Raw genomic sequence first — 21,238 nt, forward strand, 5'->3', positions numbered from 1 at the left:
ATCGCTAGAGTATTAGGGAATGGGCGCCGATATGCCAGCAAAACAAAACGAAAATATATCAAAAGGAAATCTTATTACAGAAATAATAGTAATAGTAATCATTTTTGTTGACAAAGCAAGTATTGCAAATTTACTTTATTGAGTTTTATGCGGCCAAAGAAGTCCTCCATGTGTACTTACATATATACATACATAGGTATGAATTTCCGCATACATTTACATAAATTTGTAATCCCTTTATGATCTGATTCCATTTCAAAATGCGTTGGATTTTGAGTGCAAAAACTACTTTAACAGATTGGGTAAAGTGTAGCCAATGCATTTTCAAAGGCAATTGAGAAGTTTTGAATTGACAATTTCATTGGAAAAATTGCCAACCTAAAATAGCGGCATATATAAATGTGAACTTTATTAATAAAAAAATTTCGTATGCAACGATGAAAGCCGTATTATTACGCAGTATTTAACTATCTGAAAATTTTTTATATTTAATATCTGCATTAAGGATAGAACCCAGGACCCGGATTGAAACATATAGGTTATGCGGCTTCAGAAACTTTAATACAATTCCTCATTTATGGTAAAATCTGTGATACTTCATTTGAATTGCTTAATTGAAATGCTTCTACAGATATAAAAGAAAATAAACTAATTATTTGTATTCACCATTTTATGACTAACAAACGACATGTAGTTTTTATTTATATGCAATGGGTTGAAAATATGTGTATGCCTCAGTGGACTTGACTATGTTGCTTAATTTTGGTATGCATTTATTTCTAAATACATTTTTTTAAATTTTTTGCTCTTTATTTAATTCAATTGCAAAGTGGCTCAAGAGCACCATTAGCATATACAAAAACAACCAGAGTTGAAAAAATTAAATTCCATTGCATATTCATAGATGTGTATGGAATTAGTTTGTTTTTGTTTGTTGTTCGTTGTTTGTTGCTTGGAGCGGCTTAACCTAGTTTTATGACACACTCAGAGAGTAGAATTGTTCCAATGTTTAGGTAACCCGGTGACTGTCAACATCAGACTGATTGTCAGAGTTCGTGCGTTTCAATTCAGCTACTTGTGTTTGTGTGCATGTACTCGTACTTATACATATATACCTATGTATATGTAATGAGGTGAAGTAGTAATTCTTGGCATACAGCAACACACTTATGCACATTTTTGACAACTATGCCATGTTTTTGTACAGTGGCAATATAATCACCCACCAATGAGATGTTTTAATTAAATTGGGTGGAATCTTAGGTCACAGCTGGATAAGAGAAATAATCGATTTAAAATCCCCGAAGGATATAGGTATACAGCTGGGATAAAGTATGCAGCGTTTGTTAAGAAGAAGATGTTGAAGCATAGGGTATTGTAGTTACCGGCATGCAACTTAAACGCACTTTATATAAATAAATTTTTTGAGTATCGCGGTTGTACTCTACAAGAGAGGGTGCTGATAGGGCTTGGAAAAGTCTATGAGGGCGATAGGAGAGCGAGAAGACTAAAGAAAATTTCCTTGTACTCACAAAGAGTATGGAAATAACTCTGATTTGGTGAAAGACCGTTAATCTATTTTAATTCAAGTATCGGGAAATACTCGAATCTGATAATCGTATGATTTTCTTGAATTTTTGCAAATTATAAATAAATTTAAACTTTAGAAAAAATACAAAAAAAAAAACTCAAATCGGTTTTCGGAAAAATCAGTGAAATATGCTTATAGCCTCACTAGGACAGGATGCACGTTGGAGCGTCGAAGCAAATATTAGCTCGATTTATTAAGTACTTTGGCGCTACTTAGATATATGCATTCATGTGATTCTATGTCTATAGAGAAAATATAGAGACTCCAGGAATGGCTTGATGTTGGAAACCTACAGTCACAAATAATAGTAGATGATATATATGTCCGCCATTTTGGTTGGGATGCATTTTTTTTAATTTGGCAATATGAAAAACTAAAATTTTTTCGTAAATTTAATCTTATTGCTGATAATAAACTAGAAAACACTTAAAAATATATATCTAGCCACTTAGTTATAATTCCGTAAAACCACAACCGATTGGCAACGGTATAAATGACTTGATTAAGACACCGAATGCCACTTCTAGCTACTTACCAGGTATACTTTGTTTTTATGAGTAAATCTTTTTTAAACGGGTTGCTGGCATTAGCCAACAGCAAAAAAAACAACAGACTATTCAATTCTTATGTAAAATCTTTTGCTGAGTTCCAAAATTCAAAAAACTTTTTTATATAATTTTTCCAGATTAACAATATAACAATAACGGGTTTGGAGTAAACAAGGGGAGATTATAAGAATTCTAATATCTGGTGATTGCATTAATCGATCAAATATAAAATCGATCGATATATAAAATTTTGGGAATATTGTGTTTTACTAATTTCTTAGGCCGCATATATTTCAGATATAAAAATTGTTTTGTTTAATATTTTTTCAATATATACAAATTTTGGGTTTTGAATCCGGACTCAACCGAGTGGTAGTCAAGCACAAGCACAAATTCTGCTACGGCAGCTACCGACTTTGTCGCCTTTGTCTTGAGGATGATGGGATATCTGATCATAATTATATTGCGAAATTTTTCGGCCGCGGTCAGACAAATAATTCTTTTGTATAGTCAAACACCTGGGTCTTGTCTTAACTTCGTCTACCAAGATAAGCTTCAAACAGCAATAAAATTATTTAAAATAATTATAGCTCAAGAGATATATTTATATTTATATTTATATTTATATTTATATTTATATTTATATTTATATTTATATTTATATTTATATTTATATTTATATTTATATTTATATTTATATTTATATTTATATTTATATTTATATTTATATTTATATTTATATTTATATTTATATTTATATTTATATTTATATTTATATTTATATTTATATTTATATTTATATTTATATTTATATTTATAATTTTCAGTTTTATTTTCTTATTTTTTTGTTTGTTTGCAAAACATCTGCACACCTTCTCATCTCGTGCGAAAAATGTCAAGTTGTCCATATGAGAGCAATTAAATTATTTTGTTAAGTGTACCCACCTGGCGGCGCCATTTTGTAGAATCACATTTCCGCTATGCAAATGTCCATGTAGAGGGAAGCCGCGCTCTTTCAGAAATAGCAATGCCTCTAAGATTTGTCGACCCAGTCGCTGCACTTGAGAGACGGGCAGGCCGTTGGGCTTGCCTGTGTATTTCCGTGCCCATGGTTCATTCCATTGCGTCTAAAAACAAGAAAGAATGGAAGTGGAATTAAAAACCAAAAACAAAAAATACAAAATACAAAATGAATACAGTGAAAAAGGTAAACGCGAAAATAATTGCTCCACCACGGACAAAAATAAACGAAGTGCACTTGAGGCCAATGCCATTTGCATGCATTTACATGCGCACACACACACATGTATACATGTCGAGGCATGCATAGGGGCCCACATGCACTACGTTTGCACTCGGTAGCAAGCATGACATTTGCAACTGGACTCCAGTGCATGAAAATATAGTGCATTAAATAGATTTTTTTGCATAGTTTACCCTATAAATTAAATCCTTTAAGCTGCCGCGCGAATTGAATGGCGTAACCAGACAGGCGAAATTACTTGAACTCAACTGCAGAAAACCCAAATCCAATATCGGATAAATGTATGGGTGATGCAGTGAGCCAAGTAATTCCATCAGCATCGGCTTCGGATTCTCATTTGCGGGCAAATCCTCAAAGGCGACACAGTCCGGTGGGAGTGGCAGCAACGTCAGTAGACGATCCGTGCGCACCTGCGAAGATGAAAATAAATAAAGTAGATAAATATTGATATTTGTAGATTCAGTAAACTTTGGTGCAAAACACTTTCGCCAAGCGCCACTCACCGTCGCATCGGTTACGAGAAACCAATTCTTGCCATGACGCGAACCAATCTCATCCAAATGTGCGATTATCTCGTAACGACCATTCGAGTTCTGCACCCACTCCTGCAGTGTATTAAAGGCGCGTTCGCGTTGGGCACGCTCACGTGGACTGCGCTCCACAATGCCATTGCCACTATCCAATGCCGAGTATTGATATTTCAGATTTGGCCTGCAAGGTGAATAAAATGATCGAAAATATGGCAAACTCTGGCTTAAATGACTATTGGTGGAAGCGTTTAGGAAGTTGGTCGGAACGAAAGGATGGCATAGGGTGGTGTCGGGAGGAAGGGTAAAATAATATAAGTATATACATACATAACTATACAGTTTCTTCTTTTATTGGGGAGGGGGAGTCTTTACAAAAACATATAAATTTTAGCTATATAATTTTGGTAACTAATTTAATTAACATATTTTATAACAATAAAATTCTTGCAGTTTTTTTCTCAATAATTTATATAAAATATTATTATATTCTAAATTTTAGCGTTGTACTGAGACAAAAAATATTTTATAAACGTTTTTTAAAAAATAAATACTTTATATGGCAAATGCTATTCGCTGATGATTAATATAATTGTGGCGAGGAAGCGGAGTTTATTGTTGGATTGATCTTTGCAAGAACATAAATTTTATGAAAAATATCATAACTCCATAAGTTAAAATTGAAATACCCAATCTTTTCAAAAAATTAAGAATTCCAAAAAAGAAAATCAAAAACATAAAAAAGCAATAACAAAAAAATAGCATTTTCAGCAAATATGTCTAACTGAATATGTATTTGCTAATGTTTATTTAGGGTGTTTTTTTAACAGCTTGAGAACTTAAAATGTTAATACTAAACATAAATATTATTGGAATGCTTTTTTTGATTATAATCTAGTATATAATTTCATGAGATTTATTTTGTGAATATGATATCCGGCATATGTTCGCCGCGGTAATGACCTATATGGCTCATTCGATCAGTCCAATTTTTTGACTAATTTTTGAATTTTCCACAATAAGTCTGGCCGTAAGGCCGATTGTTAAGCGCACTGTATGGCCAGTTGCACCGTCTTGTTGGCACCAAACACAATGGCTCTTTTGCGTGAAAAATTTGATGGCCGAATAATCTCACGCCGCGGCGATGTCAATTGGCCGCCAAGATCATCTGATTTGACACCGTGGACTTCTTTCTTTGGGGTTATTTGAAAGAAAAGGTGTGCGTCTATAAGTCAGCAACAATTCAAGAGCTAAAGGATGAGATAATTGGGCACATTGACGGCATAGAACCTCAATTATGCCTCAGCGTCATCGAAAATTTAGACCATCGGATGGAGGTGTGGCCTCGGCGGCCATTTGGCTGATATTTGATTCAATATGTTATTCAGCCATACCAATATTATCATAATACAGAGAAATGATAATAATTTTCATTTCAATACAGAGAAATGATAATAATTAAATTGCATTTTATTTAAAATCAACACCGGCCCGTGAAACTTACCCACTCTTTATATATACATATATATTTTTTACAGCACTCTTTACTGCTTTGCTTGACGCCCTATGCTCCAAATAGGAGTTAAAGAAGTTTGTGTTCACTGCTGCCAATATGCCTCTATCAAGGTTTATGCTGATAATACTAAAATTTGTTATTCGCTCCTCCCTATGTACCTTTGTGAGGACTTAGTTCTAAGACTGAATAATGATTTACAGAGAATATCAGTCTGGGCGAAAACAAATAGCCTTTATTTAAACGCTGTTACTACCTACATCGCATGATACTTTCGACCTTCGAATTATTGTGGAAGACACGGAAATCAAATTTCGATCAGTAGTGACTAACCTGAGATTTAAAACGAACTCGAGCAACACTTGTATGGATCACTTCAGTTATAGTGGGTCAAAATTATATTACACTTTAAGAAATCTATGACATACGAGTACTTGTTACTGCCTATTAGGGATGTCAATATTAGTGGAATTTCGGGACTCGTCCCGGGAGTCACCTTCGAACATAACTTTTTTAAATTTGATTCAAAACTCTATAATTCAATGCATGTACCATGAAATGAAACCATTTAAAATTTAAGATAAACTGACTTTGATGAATTGCACATTTATTAATACAAGCAATCCTGATGTAATATATGATATTTCCAAAATTGTACAAACAAATAAAATTTAAAATGCAAGGGCGTTTGGAAAGAAGGGTAAACAAAATGTTTAATTTTTTCCTTAGCAAAATTAAAAAAATATATTTAATTCTAAAAACATTTTAAAACAAAAAAATAATATTCCAATTAATATTCCAAAACAAAAACCCCAGAAGAAGTCCGCGCTTTAGAAGTGAATTGATACATTACTTTGCTGCTAATATGTACGTATATCTTTCTTTTCACCTCTTCTCTTCTCTTCTATATATTTCTATACTTTCACAACTTAAGAATAGTATTCATAAGTTCAAGCACAGTAAAATAACTTTTGTTTGTGTGTTTGACAAGCAAAGAAATAAAAATAAAAATTTGGCACTAAATAAATCTTAAAACGATTAAATTTAATTTTTTTCTTTCTTTCAATTTACTTATAAATGTAACCAAACATATAAATAAACCATTTATATTGCAAATGAAACTGAAAATTCAAGGTAGTTTGGAAAACACGCAAAACAAATTAAAAAAAAGATTGAAAAAAATTTATATTTTTTATCCTAAAAAGTGAAAAGAACTTTTTTTGATATTAAAAATACTAAAAGATATATTCCTTAAAGACCCTGTATCAAAATTCGGCTCTAAATAAATATTAAAACTATTAACTTTTTAATTTTTTTTTCTTTCTTACAGTTTACTTATAAATGTAACCAAACATATAAATAAACAAAAAAAAAAATAGCAAACAAAATTTAAAAAAATTTATTTATTTTATCCTTAAAACTGAAAAGATTTTTTTTTGATAAAAATAGTCAAAGATATTTTATTTTAAAAATTCTGTAGCAAAATTTTCGGCTCTCATTGAATCTTGAAACTATTACCTTTTTTTAATTTTTTTCCAATTAGTTTTTTCTTTCAGTTTACTTCTTGATATAGTCAAACATACAAATAAACCATTTGCATTACAAAGAACAGCAACAAAATTTAACCCTTTTTTCTTAAAATAAAAATTCATTCATTTTTCAGGTTTATTCTTAATATACTCAAACCTACAGTTTATTTCCATATTTTCAGAAAAATAGAGGGATGCCGAAATCACGGGATTGCAAGATCACGAGATTGACATCCCTATTGTCGACTAACAAATAAAAAACTTAAATTACTGCCTCATATGACCTCCTTGGATTTACTATTTTTCAAGCTAAGTTATGAAATAAAAATAAATTTAATTAAACTTTAAATATTAATGCCAGATTCATATATTGTAAAAGCGATAATCGATAACTCACTACAGTGACAATGCAAACTACAAAGTGACGCAACACCATCCAATTTCGTTTTTGAATATTTGTTTGTTTACGCGCTCCATTGCTTGCCTGTCTGTATACTGCAGTGATTGACGTACGCCGGCTTTTACAAAAATTAAAAATCTTTGGATAAAAAATAAATAAATAATTGGCGCGTACATTTCTGTTAGGTGTTTGGCCGAGGTCATTCACCTATTTGTGGTGTGCGCCGTGACGTTGATGCACAAAGGGAGGGACCTACAGTTTTACGCTGACTCCGATCGGCAAATGGCCATTCCCTACTGAGGGGCGACCGCTATTAGAAAAAATTTGTTCTATTATTGGATGTTCATGTACGGAGATTCGAGCATACGCACTCCCGAATGGTAGTTACGCTCCAACCCTATCGGCTACCTGCGGCCGCCGTAATCTTCAGATAGGATGATTAATTTTGCGCATATACACATGCGTATATACATTAATTTCAAGGATTACATTCATTCAAATAATTAGAAAAAGTTCTTTATATTTTTTAATTTTTTTGAATTTAATTGTTTAATTTTTTAAATTTAAAAACTTTTTTTTGTTAATTTAGAACCAAAATCAAAAATCCCTGGAAATGTGTCACGTCTGCTTTAACTTCTTATACATTTATCAATTTAATGAGATTAAATTTTAAAAATTAAAAATATTGAATTGAGCTGCCTTTTCATTTAGTTACTTTAAAAATAATCGATAACAACAAAGAAGTGCTTATTTTAAATTATTTTTTTTCAATTTAAAAAAGTAAATTTCTTGAAATTTTTCTTTATGTGGATGAAATAACAATAATAAAAATAAAAAAATACATTTTACAGTTTCATGTACAATCCCACAAACTTCCTGCGCACAATAAAAATCATCAGCTGCAATAAACAATGCACAAGATCAACCAATACATTCATATGTTTATATGTATGTAGGTTTGCATATTGCACATACATATATACAGTTTTTGCAATGGCATTCAGCAAATTGTGTGCTGTACAGTGTGGTGCCACTGTCATCTGACAACTGACTGCCTGGCCGTCTACAGTTGAGCAGGAATAGGGGCGACAGCAGCGGTGGCAGTGGCAATGGCAGCACAATATAACAAAATACAACACCATACGACAGCGTAGCACAACAGATGGTAGATATGATGTCACACAGCGGCAGCATGGCACAGCGGAAACGGAAGAGGAAAAAGATCGACCATTCGCGGTGGATAAACACAAAACACGCTGGATAATTTTTGTTGGGACACGAATTAACTAATTAAATTTTGAAATACACATTTGTAAGCTGATAGCTTTTCGCATAATTTTTAGGAGAAAATGCAAGAGATTTCCTATGAATTTTGTGGTTAGTTAAGTGACATAGACACACAAAAATTGAAATTCAGACACAAATTGTGTAAGCAGTTAATTTTTAAAAGTATTTAATTTATTTAAAAGTCGTAAAAATGTTGGAAATACTGAGAGTAGTTTAAATATATGAATATTTATAACAAAAACAAAAAAAAAAACAACAACATACAGCAACAAAAACACATTTAATTCATTTTTAATTGAAAGCACATGTAAACATAGAATTATGCATTTTATAATTTTTTTTTTTTGGATTTATGGTAAACACAGTTTTTGTATTATTAACGTGAAAGTGTGTGTGTGCTTGAGATCAAATTTGCTTTAAGTGAGAATTCAATATTGCAATTTGTTGACCATTAAAGCAAAAGTGAAATTAAAAGAGAAAAATTGTAGAGTTTGGCGTAAAAGCGAGTGAAAGTAAGAGTAGAGTAGTAGGAAAAATCGGACAGTATAGCTAAGAATTTGAATATACAGTTTTTTATCAATTTATTATATTATATTGTATTTAATTTTAATTTTGTTAATTAATTAAAGAAATTAAGTTTAAGAAGCAAAGGTAGTTATAGTGAAAAAATAAATTTACAAAAAAATGCAATAGCTGTTATAAGAAATCTATAAGAAAATCTCAAGTCCAATAACCTCCTATTAAACTTCCTTCCTATTTTTTTTATTATTCTTTATTTTATATTGATAAAAAATAATTTTACTGCATTAATTTTGTGGCAATGCAGGCAAATATGCAACCCAAACAAAAATATAAATTAGTCTGCATTTTTTCCAAGCTGAGTGAATGTAAGGGAAATATTTTCTGTTTTGTATTCCCCATAATAATCGCATATAAGTTTCGTAACGAATAAAATAAACGAAAATAAAACGAAAAAGCGTCATAAAACTCAACCAAGATATCAGTAAGCAATTCATGCTGGCTGCTTGCCACTCTTTCTATTTTTGTTGTTTGCTCAATGTGAAAGTTTATGAAGGCTTTTCCGTGCCCCTAAAAATATTTCTAACGCAGCCAGTGCGTATGTGAGCACATGCAAACATACACCATACACAGGTCTACTTAGCAAATGCATATTTGGGTGGATGTGTGCGTGTTGGCAAAAAAATCTAAAGCGCCTTTGGCAGCAAGATACAAACAACAAACAAAGCCCAAACAAAAAACGAAGTCACATTTTCTTTCAACCATGAATAGTGAATAACTTTAAATTATTCATATGTAGGACTAACAGCCTTGAACTATGCTTCTGAGGAAAAGCGCGCTTGAGAAAATAGTGTCTAAATTAAAGCGCATAGCGAAATACATAGGAAACCAGACATGCGGTTAGGCTCAGTGAAATGCCTATTTTGGACGCGCGAATATTTATAAAATTTTGACTTGCTTTGTATAATTTGTGCTTGCGCTCGGTTTTCTTTATGTTGAATAGACACGCATATTTGTATGTAAAACCGTTAGTAAGTTGGTATGTACTCAGCCGAAGTCAGCATTTAAATTGGTGCTGAAATAGCGGAAAAGACAACTGAAAGCTGAGAAGGACAGCGCAAAATTTCGCTGTTGCCGGTTATGTGGCATTCAGGAAAAAAATTTTGAATGAAAAAATTTATAAAATAAGTTAAATAAAATAAATTAATTAATTGCAAGAGAATGCCTGGGCAGATGTGAAGTAAAATGAAAATAATTGGTGTTGAATTAGCTTAGCTGAGTGACGTTTGAAATGCAAAGGAAGGTGAGTAGAGACAGGAAAATAACGGACAGGAGAACATAATGAAAATAGTAGGGCGACGAGGAATGAAATTAAATGAAATACAAAGCAACGAAATTAAAAGAAAATAAGATGTAGAAAAAATGTATATGAAATTTATAATATTTTTACGGAAAAATAAAATGAAAGAAATCAAAAAAATTTTATAAGAGATGGTTGAATACATAAAAATGTAATAAAGTCATACGAAGTAAGATAAACAAATTAAAAAATACGTAAAATAAGGTAAACAAAATTAATTCATTCATGCAAAGTAAGGTAGAAATTAAAAAAAAGAATAATGAATAGGGTGAAGTAAATGAAAATAAGATAAAAAATAAATAAAATAAAATTAAAACAAAGCAAATCCAATGACATAAAAAAAAATAAATATATAAATGAAATGAATTATAATAAAATAATGCAAAGTGACAAAAAATATTGTAATAAATTAAATTAATAAAAAATTAAGTAATAAAGAAAATTAGGTAAAATACAATACAACAATGAAATGAAATATAATAATATGCAGAGAACTAGTAACACGACATGAAAAGAAAACAAAAAGTATTAAGAAAGGAAATGAAACTCAATAAAACAAATAATATACATATTAAAAATAATAAATAATTAAAAATTAAAGAAAAACCAAAATAATCGAAATGAAATAAAATCAAATAAAATAATTAAATAAAATGGAAATATAAAAATAAATCAAATAAAGTGCAATAAAATAATGTAAAGTCAGAAAAAATTAAGTGAAGTTAAGTAAAATAAAATAAGAAAAATAATAAAAAATAATGAGACACGTATTTTTTTGTTCGCCCGAAAAAAATTTTTTTCAAGAGTTATCGGCAATTTTGTTTTTCGGCTCAAACTCGATTTTTTTTAATTATATAAGAAAAAAATTTTTTAAATGCCCATAACTTAGTCAAAAATGAACCGATTTTAATAATTCTGGGTTCAAAATGATCGTAATTACTTACACGAGCGACTTTATGTAGAAACAATTGCAAAACAGTAGTTGAAACTCTTGAAAAAAAATTTTTTCGGGCCAACAAAAAAATACGTGTCTCATTATTTTGACCAGAGAGCAACATATTTGAGTTACATCGAAATCGAAGAACATGACCCGAATAGCCCGGTTGAATTGAAATGGAAAGAATCAGAACCAATTTAAATCAACATAAATTAAATAAAATAAATTATAATAAAATAATGTAGAGTAAGACGAACGTTTTCTGGATTCCTGAATGCAGAAGAATTCCTAGAAATTGCATCGCAAATGAGTTTGCTAAGAGGAGATCTGAATTCCTAAATTAGTGAATTTTGCCCAAAATGTGGGCATCCCTTTATCCTCAAGTAAGTTCTTGATCAGATTGGTCTACATCACGCTAGCCAACAGTAGATGGACTACGGAGCCCATTTGTGAAATAAGTAGACAGGATTGGGCTAGAAATAATGAGCACAGAAATGGGTGCCTCATCAATCTGGACTAGTTCTGTGGTTGGTATCATCACCTGGCATTGTGTAGTGGGGACAGGATGGGAAAGGATAGGGTTTCATTCAAACGAATTCCGTTACAGTCATAGAAAAAGGAGGAGGCGGAGGGCGTTGAACACTTCCGCTGTCACTCTTGACCGAACGCGATGTCGCTCTTACAGCTTTGGTTGTCTTACAGACTAGGGATCGGCAGCTATCCACAGTATTTATCGGGTATCTGAGAGACGAAGTGATTTCACCACATAAGGAATTAGAGGAGGACGTCAGTCCCAATTTCTGATATCACAATGGGGTTCCAGGCCTAAGTAAGCCTCTAATGGAGAGTGGTAACCAACGTACCTTGAAATAGGAAGAAAAAATAAAATAAAAATGAAATAAATAAAAATAAAATAAGATAAATAAAAAGTATATTAAAGTTAAAATTAAACCAAATTAAAATTAAATTAAACCAAGTATAGTAAAGTACATAAATAATGTTAAGTTAGATAAAAGCTATAATAATTAAAAGTAATAGAAAAAAATACAAATAAAATAAAATATAATAATGTAAAGAAAAATAAATGAATAAATAAACTAAATTTTAAATTCAACTCTCAAGAATTTAAATATTAGTTCATATTCAAAAAAAAAAAAAATAAATCCATTATTTTTTCGGTAGATGGCTCAACATCTCGATCGACATCTCGTACCATCAAACAATTTAAAGTTTTGTTCGTTGTCAAGGCGACATTTCACACTAAAAAAGCTAAAGATCGACGATGAAAAAATTTTAAACCATTTATGCAAAATTTATATGCAAAAATAATGGATATCATTACTGTTTTATTAATGGCATCTGGATGAAAGCAAAAATTAATAAAAAATAGAGAAGAAATATTAAAGTTTATTAAGAAATATAGAGTTTATTAACTTATATATACACCGTAATATTAGGTACTTTGTTAGAGAATTCGCAAATTATTTACTGAAAACTGAGCGTCATGATAAAAAAGCATAGTAAATAATAGGCGCGTTTCTACTCCGATTGCAGGTGTGACCCCTAATTTCCTCTTAATTGTGCTCGAAACTTAAAATGTATGCAGCTCGGAATAACAAATATTTTGCTAAAGTGGTTTTGTTTGGCAAAAAAATATTCGATATTTCGGAACAGTTGCTTTTAGCAGCAGTAGCTTTTAAATATTATTTAATCAACTCACAACAGTGGCAGCGGCGGAAGGTTTGAAAGCTATGCTTAGTGGGGTCATCAGTTTACGTGCGCCATGCCTATCGTTACTAAAACTTTGGTGAAATAATAGAAGACTTTTGTTTAATTACATTAAGGCCCCGGGTACTGCAATGAGTCGCTGCATTAAAATATGCGTGTGTGTATAGACTCCAACAAGTGGTATCCGAATACTCTCTTCATCATATTCATTTTTGTACTTTTAACCGAGTTGGAAAAGTAAGAAAAAAACATATTTTGAGTGAGGAAAATTTTTATTTTGACCCATACGGGCTCCATTGCTTGCCTGTTTATAAGCTTCGTCTAGTTTACAAGAGCAAAATAAACGATGTACGTCGCCATTCGAAAAAATTATAAATCTTACAGTGAGGAGATTGTTTAAAATCTTATTCATTTTGCGTCATCTTGTATATTACAAATTTGCATGATAAATTTCAAAGCTCTTTCGATTGTTGATTTCCGGATATTTTTTGCTTCCTTTGCCACTCAAATATTATATATAAATATATAACTGGTGCTTCAACACTTTTTTTTTGCTCTTTAGCCGAGCTCCTTCTCCTATTTGTAGTGTGTTCGTTGATGTTGTTCCACAAATGAAGACATATACAGTTTTAAGCCGACTAAGAACGGCAAATGGTTTTTTATGAGCAGGTTTCTCATGGCAGAAATAATCGCCTGGGCTTGCCATTGTCTACTAAGGAGTGACGGCTATTGGTAAAATTTTTTTCTATCATTTTTCTGTTTTATGGTAGAAATACTCGCCCAGGTTTGCCATTGTCTATCGAAAGGCAACCGCTATTAGAAAAAACTTTTTCTATAATTTTTCTGTTTCATGGTTATATCGTTTTGCTACTCAAAGGTTAAAGATAAAGTTTTAGCCCGATCGATTTAGATTTAATAAATTTGATGTGAGTTTGAACAATTCACTTTGCTTAATGAAATACCGATTTCTTTAATTTTAATTAATCAATTAGTTCACTTGGGAATCACTAAACCTAAATCGATTTTTTTGTATATCCTAAGCTTGGGGTAGTAAGGGAGCCGCCAACAAATAAAATTCGGAAACCAAAATAAGCAGATCATTGTGAATTTCGTCACCTTTAATTGTTATAGCAACATTTTTTTTGAAGTATGTAAATTCTCTACAAATACAACTGCGAAAATATATCTTGCTTATTAAATTTATTTTTCGGTGACTTTTGCATATACAAATCGTGTTTGCCATTGCATTATCGCAATCATTCCATTGCTCATCCCATACTGAACCTCTTATTTAGGCACTCGCATGGTGTACATTTTTATCTCTATTCGATATGTGGACGTATTATGAATTATTGACATAACTGTTCGTGACCCGACATACCTACCGCCCACACAGTCGTATTCCTACATACATGCAAAGTGCAAATGTCAATCCGGTAATATACTTATGCATATATTTCCATACATTTGATTTCGGTGTCTGCTAGATAGCTATGATTCTATATGTTCTTCTGCTGCCATCTTCTCATCTACACTCATCCGCTTACGAGATAATAAAATGAAATTTTAATGCCATAGCGTGCTCGATCTTATCTTACGTTTGTGCATATGTACATAGACTCGTTCGATTGCTGTGCTATGCTGAGCTGTGCGTCGTGGTCTGCTAAAGTTCACATGTGTTCATATGTATAATAAAAAGTATATAAAAATTATGTAGCCCTGCCATGCTATTCAGTGCTTCATGTGTGTGCCTTGCCGTGTGTCGTGTGTAACGGTCGTCAGGTGGAGGAAGTGCCTTGCTCTCTTTTGTGTGTGGATATACTTCGGCACACCTTTCTGCGCAACAACATACTGAAACACATTTCGTTGCACATAGAAAAGGGTTTACACTAAGTGAATAACTGTTTTTGTAGATAAGTGTGGTGGCCCAATGATTGCCTAGCGATGATGTCATAAGTAGCTTTGGAATTGTATTACGTGCTTGATAAATTTATTATTACCGAATAAATTTTATTATTATAAATTTGTTACTATTTTATTAATATAACTGTTTATGCCTATCGAATGCATTTTTCTTTTGGCATAGTAAAAGGCTAAAATCAAATTATTTTAGATTAAAGTTGAATTTGGAAATAAATGAATGATTATTTTAGAAGACACAATCAGGAGATATGATGATACAGTTAGATATTGTTAATTTGCCTTCCCTAATTTTTATGTGCGAAAAGTCCGTGCGGAAATAAAAACTATGTACTTCATTTTGTGGGATAACCATTTTCTATTTTTCGACATATATTTCCTTTCCTTTTACACTTCGACCAACGCTGTTCAAGTTTGTTGATCTCATCTGAATGATAAGACTGGTTTGGGTCTGAAAATAGCCATTCGTGTCTGCAATCACCTCCTCGTTGAAAGAAAATCTTTTTCCCAGCAACCATTTCTTCAAATAATAAACCGAGGGATCCAAGGAAGACTAGTTTGGATAATAGGGGGGATGTGAAACAATTGTAATCTTATTTCCATTAATTTTGCAATGTCGTGATGGAAAACGGAAATTACTCGACTTCCTCGATTCAAATGAATTCCAATCACAAAAAAATATACCGATCTGGTTGAAACTTGGTGTGTGTTCTTCCAAGAGATTCTACAAACCAAAAATAACTTCAATACACGACAGTTGTGACATTACATTTTTTAGTCAAGCAAGCCACTTTAATCTTAGCTTTTCATCCGGGAACTTCGGATTATTTTAATTAGAAAGTTTTTAAATTTCATCCAAAATCCATACCTTTCTGGACGGAAAGTGAAGCAAGCCCTTAAGCCTTCCCTCATTCATTGTATTTCTCAAATAAATTTTTATAATATTTTAGGCTGCCTTTAAATTTGTCGCATGAGACCATTTTTGGATTCTTCAGCACTCGGTTTACATATCAAAAACAGCTGATTTCTTGTGAGGTGCAATGTCTTTAAGGTGTATTTTACTATTTTGGCAAGTGGCAGAAAGGTATTTTGCTTGCTAAGTGTGTAAAAATAGAAGGAAAAGGAAAGGCAAGGGGTCTATTGGCGGGGTCTTGATAAGTTCTAAGATGCCGTTTATATTTAAGGCTCAAATTTGAGCTTGTGATATTAAGCTAATTTGCTTTAAGGAGATAAGCCAAGCCGGGTATTGAAAACCAAGTATTATAGGGTACCTACTAGTGAAGCTAAACCACCGATCCTGATATTATATACATAAGTATTGAAAATCCCGATCAGTTGTAATGAATTAAACCTCTCGATTTTGCTCCCATATTTTCAAACAGTCCAGTCAAATAACCTGTTCGATGCTCAATACTCGAAAATTTAAAACGTGAGCTAGGGTATCTGGAGCTTTTTCGAGCAATAATACATATGTTATACAGGGTGGGCCATATAGCGTTTGCTTTTTGAACCACCTATTTTTTTGAGAATGGTAACACAAATGACATGTCGAAAACCGAATAATCAGCCGAAATTCCGATATGAATTGGCCGCCTCGGAGCTGTGATTTAAGCGCGCTGGACTATTTTTTGTGGAGAGCCGTTAAGGACAAATGCTATGCGAACCATCTAGAGACGATTGATGCTTTAAAACACGAAATCGAAGTTACCATTCATGAAATTGGAGCCCAAACAATCGAAAATGTGCTTAAAAATTGGGTTGATCGAATGGCCTACTGTAAAGCCCGTCGTGGCAGTCATTTGAACGATATTATTTTTCATGCATAAATGACAGTGTTCAATCTTCAAAATAAAAAAAAGTTTGAAAAAATATTGATTAGTTTTTTTTAAAAGCCGATTGCCGATGGAGAGATCTACTTACAAATAAAGAAATTAACTTTCCAATAGCGTAGCAATTCGACAGGATTTGTGTGCAATAAATTTATATCACCGCTTAAAGAATCAATTTAAAGGCTCTGTTATTTCGAAGAACCGACGCACACAACTGTTCGCAAAAGAGAAGGGTTCACTCGTGAATATTACGTTTACCCAATTCCACTGTGTATTTGCTTTAACTCATGCAAACGCAGTTTTTTGGATTTGCTCCGGAATTTCAGGTATTTTGCTCGTAAACGTCGTCGAATCATGTTTTGGGATACATTAACCCGAAAACTGCTTCAGCTTCACGCAACGGTAAATTCGGTAACAAAAAAAAATAAATAATCTTCTGATCTTGCTTTGGAGAGGTATTTTTTATCGGGTGAAGTTGTTTATGAGCGTCTGAGACTTCTTCAAATATTTTGTTGCTGATGCACATGTCATTTTTGGTCCTTTAGCGTGTGAAAATAGGAACACTGCTTCAAATCGTTTTTTATACTCGGAACTCATTTGGTAAAAACAACGTAGTTTTCTAATTTTCTCGCAAAGCTAACAAATTGCGCAATATGCGAAATGATTACTCAGATTTAGCAGCATTTAAATTTGTTTTATAACGGAACTCTAAGTTTGAATTTTGCCGGTCACGCTATCATTAGACATACTGCATTCTACAAAGCAATATGATAATACTCGGACTATGGTTGACTCGCAGATAAAATTTAAATACAATTTTCTGCAATACGATTTTTTACAGTTTACACAAACTGTATTAGGACGACTCAAAAAAAAAATGAGGTAAGCATGTTTTTTTTATTTAATTTTTTTTTTTTAAATTTTGGGAGGCATTCAGAGTGGTTAAAAACTAGTTCGAAATATATTATTTTTAAATAAGGCTAGGGTATAATTTTGGGGCATTAATGGAGGAATTTTTGAAAAACAGAATAAGTTAGTGCGATCACTTCACGAACACGAACGAGATTTCGAACTCTAGCTTTTTCGGTGGCACTTGACCGCGTGAAAATATTATTTTTAAAGATGAGAAAATCTTCATTGTTGAAGAAGTTTTTAATAAGCAAAACAACAGAATCTATGCTAAAACTTCTAAAAACGCAAAAAAAGTTGTTCCAAAGGTTCAGCGTCGCCACCATGCAGCCTACGTAATGGTGTGGTGGGGAGGTTCTTGTAAAGGCGTTATATCTCTTCATTTCTGCGAAAAATGGGTTAAGGCCGTGGCAAAAGTGTACCAGGAAGATGTCTTAGAAGACTTGGTGAAGCAGTTGAGCAGTAATCTCTTCAATGGAGAGTGTCAGATCTTCCAACAAGATTCCGCTCCAGTCTTTAAGGCCAAAACCACCCAGCAGTGGTTAAAAAACAATATTCCTGGGTTCATATCCGCAGATCTAAATCCATTGGACTACAGTTTGTGGTCAGAATTAGAGAACATGGGCTGTCGCATGGCCTCACAGAAATTTGGAGAGTCTCAAACAATCTTTGGATCTAGCAGTGACTTCAATATAAATGGAAACAGTCCTAATAGTTTGAAGGCTTGTTTAAAAGCAAAATGTGATCATTTCGAATGAAAATCAAAAAAACTTTTTTAATATTTACATAAGTAAATAAAAAAAGCATTATAGTTTTATACCTATAACGGATTTAACTTGTAACAGAGCTTATCGCAGAACTAAGTAGTATACAGGGTGTGCCTCACACATCGATCGAAGTAAATTGAAGTAAAAGTAATTCTAATGAACGAAGTAACTAATTTTGCATTGGGTGTTTAGAATTACAGTGTAACCTCTCCTAACGGACCCTTCTACTAGCCGGATACTTCTCTTGAGCGTACATTTTTTTCTATACCAAATCTTATGTATCACAAGAAGCTACGCTCTCTACGTGGAGGCACTCACTTGGGCGGACAAAAGTTGACTGACGGCGAGTGTACGCCCAAGAAAAAATTCTCTAAAAATATATTTTTGGGTATTTAGAACAGAAATAAAACTAAGGCCCCATAGTTTGAGAATAAATTTTCAAGCATTTACACTGTTAATTTCACTTAAGTTTCTGACCCAATTTAAAATTTTTTTTTAGATACTTTAGCAGATTCCGGTAGCTTAATTACTTACCTAAACCATTTTTTTCACATGAAAAATGCTGGAGTGATGTAAGATTTCAGGTTATTAAATTTTGAAATGCCACTCATTTTCTGATTATTTTTTATGTTCAACTGTCCCAGCACCCATCGAGCACGTATACATAAGTATTCATATATGTATTTATGTACATAGATGTAATAAATGATAAGATATGAAAAGCGTTTGTGCGAAAGGACATTGAAAGCGTAATTTCAAAACATGCCAGTGCCATCTAAATGCATATATATTTATATAAACTCACACATACATAAAAATACAGACGTCCATAAAATACAGCGCTACTAAATAGTTTATGGTGAGTGCAAAGTGTTCATAAAATAAAGTTAAGCAATACTATTTTTTTTTTGTCTGTGTAGGTGTTTAATACTTAGAAAAGTAAGATAATCTATAACATCGTACATAAGTACATCAAGATATTTAAAAACAAAAACAAAAGAAGATCGTTTCGCTCGTTCTGTGTTAACATTTAGTTAGTAGCGATAAGATTTAAAAATTTTAATACATACAAGTATTTAGGCAACATAGTTCCATTTAACATATTTTACTTCAATTCATACTTTAGCAACACGATTTGAACTAATTTTAAATATTTTACTTTGAATAGAGAAATATTATTTACTTAGCATTTACAATTGGAATAATTGGAAAGAACTTAATTTGATTTCTTAAGTCAATATTTTTAAGGTAGAAAGTAAAGAAATTGCAACCTTGTTGTTAGCACAGAATCTATGGTATCTCTACTTCCGGTTTCCGCTGGCATCGATTTGCTAAAAAATAGCCTAGCTAGATTGTCTAACCTCGCGCTAACCAATGGTGATTTTTCCGAGTGCTCGGATAGATCTGAATTATCTTGTTCCGAACTGGCTGATCGATTGCTGCAAGAGAACAATTTTGTTTGCATCGAAAGAAACGAAACGAAAGATAAAAGAACAGAACAAAGAAAATACACACAAAAATTAGAAGATCAATTCAAAACTGAAATCTTTCGAATTGTGGTATTTCAAAAAATGTTAGGTAATTTATGGATATTCTGTTTTTGTTATTTTTTGTTATCAAAAAAGAGCTTGGATATACTAATAAAAAACGTGGATATTGATTTTCAATCAACACTTTTTTATGGAAATAAAAAACAAAATTAAATGGCACAATTGGTGTGAAAATTAAAATTTGAGAAAAAACGAACAAAAACAACTAATAAAAATAAATTATGGGCAGAGATATTGTTCATTTCTCAGTTAAAAGAACTTACCTGCTGTAGATGTGCCGACGGTTGGCAGCTGTCAGTGCGGATACGTCAAATTCGATCGCTGAGTTAGAGCGTTTCAGGCCATTTTGCTTATGTAATTTCTTCATTATATGCTTAACTTTCCTGCGATTTTATTTCGGTGTTACGCGTATGAGTAGATTGTTATTTTAATTTTTAGTAGATTATTCACATATTCACGTGTTTTTGGTTTTGTTGTAGGGCAAGCAAATTAAATGGATGTATTAGTTTTTTATATTAGCAAAAAAATGGAAATTTGTAGTTTTTTACTTTGCGAATTGAAAGTGGTGGGAAATTTTGTTGTGTGCATTAAAACTCGAAATGGTGAGTTGTATAGAGACTAGAAAGGTCTGTTAGAAGATGGATATTTTGTAAAAGTTTCTAACTTAATCAGTAGAGAATTTTAGAGGAATTTATTTCTTAAACTACCATCTCTCAAAACCTCAAAGAGTGTAGATTCTGTCTGGAGGATTATGAAATTACAGAGATTATTCTATGCAACTGTAATGCCTGGGCAAAGGCAAGACTGCACATCTTTCATCGAGAGCAAATGGATCCGAATGAAATCAAGAATTCTCCTGTTGGAAATATTTGGAAATTTGTCCGTGAGATAAAAAATTTACTGAAAGAATTTGGCTTTCAACTAATTCTCAGTCTAAGGCAGGGAAAATCTACGTTAAATAAAACACAATTTAATACATTTAATGGCAGTAGCGCCAGTCAATAGGATTATCATTAAATACTTCTAAAACATGTAGTAGGACACAAAAGATCTTTTAGGT

At 32.2% G+C, this 21,238-nt stretch overlaps 1 protein-coding gene across 5 annotated transcripts in view; it reads right to left on the reverse strand.

Moving 5' to 3' along the window:
* The window catches only part of LOC129249318 (slowpoke-binding protein), a 199,131-nt gene that overhangs the window by 20,899 nt on the left and 156,994 nt on the right, over positions 1-21,238 (reverse strand). For 2 of the 5 annotated variants that reach the window (XM_054889052.1, XM_054889056.1), the window contains exons 4-8: positions 20,442-20,561; positions 19,900-20,067; positions 3,907-4,114; positions 3,577-3,813; positions 3,085-3,266 (exon numbers count right to left, since the gene is read on the reverse strand). In XM_054889052.1, the coding sequence (XP_054745027.1) occupies positions 3,085-3,266; positions 3,577-3,813; positions 3,907-4,114; positions 19,900-20,067; positions 20,442-20,561 (915 nt within the window). The remainder of the gene's footprint in view (positions 1-3,084; positions 3,267-3,576; positions 3,814-3,906; positions 4,115-19,899; positions 20,068-20,441; positions 20,562-21,238) is intronic. The other 3 variants (XM_054889054.1, XM_054889055.1, XM_054889053.1) reach the window with 2 other exon arrangements.

Source organism: Anastrepha obliqua, chromosome 5 (genome assembly GCF_027943255.1).
Source record: "Anastrepha obliqua isolate idAnaObli1 chromosome 5, idAnaObli1_1.0, whole genome shotgun sequence".
Taxonomy (NCBI): domain Eukaryota; kingdom Metazoa; phylum Arthropoda; class Insecta; order Diptera; family Tephritidae; genus Anastrepha; species Anastrepha obliqua.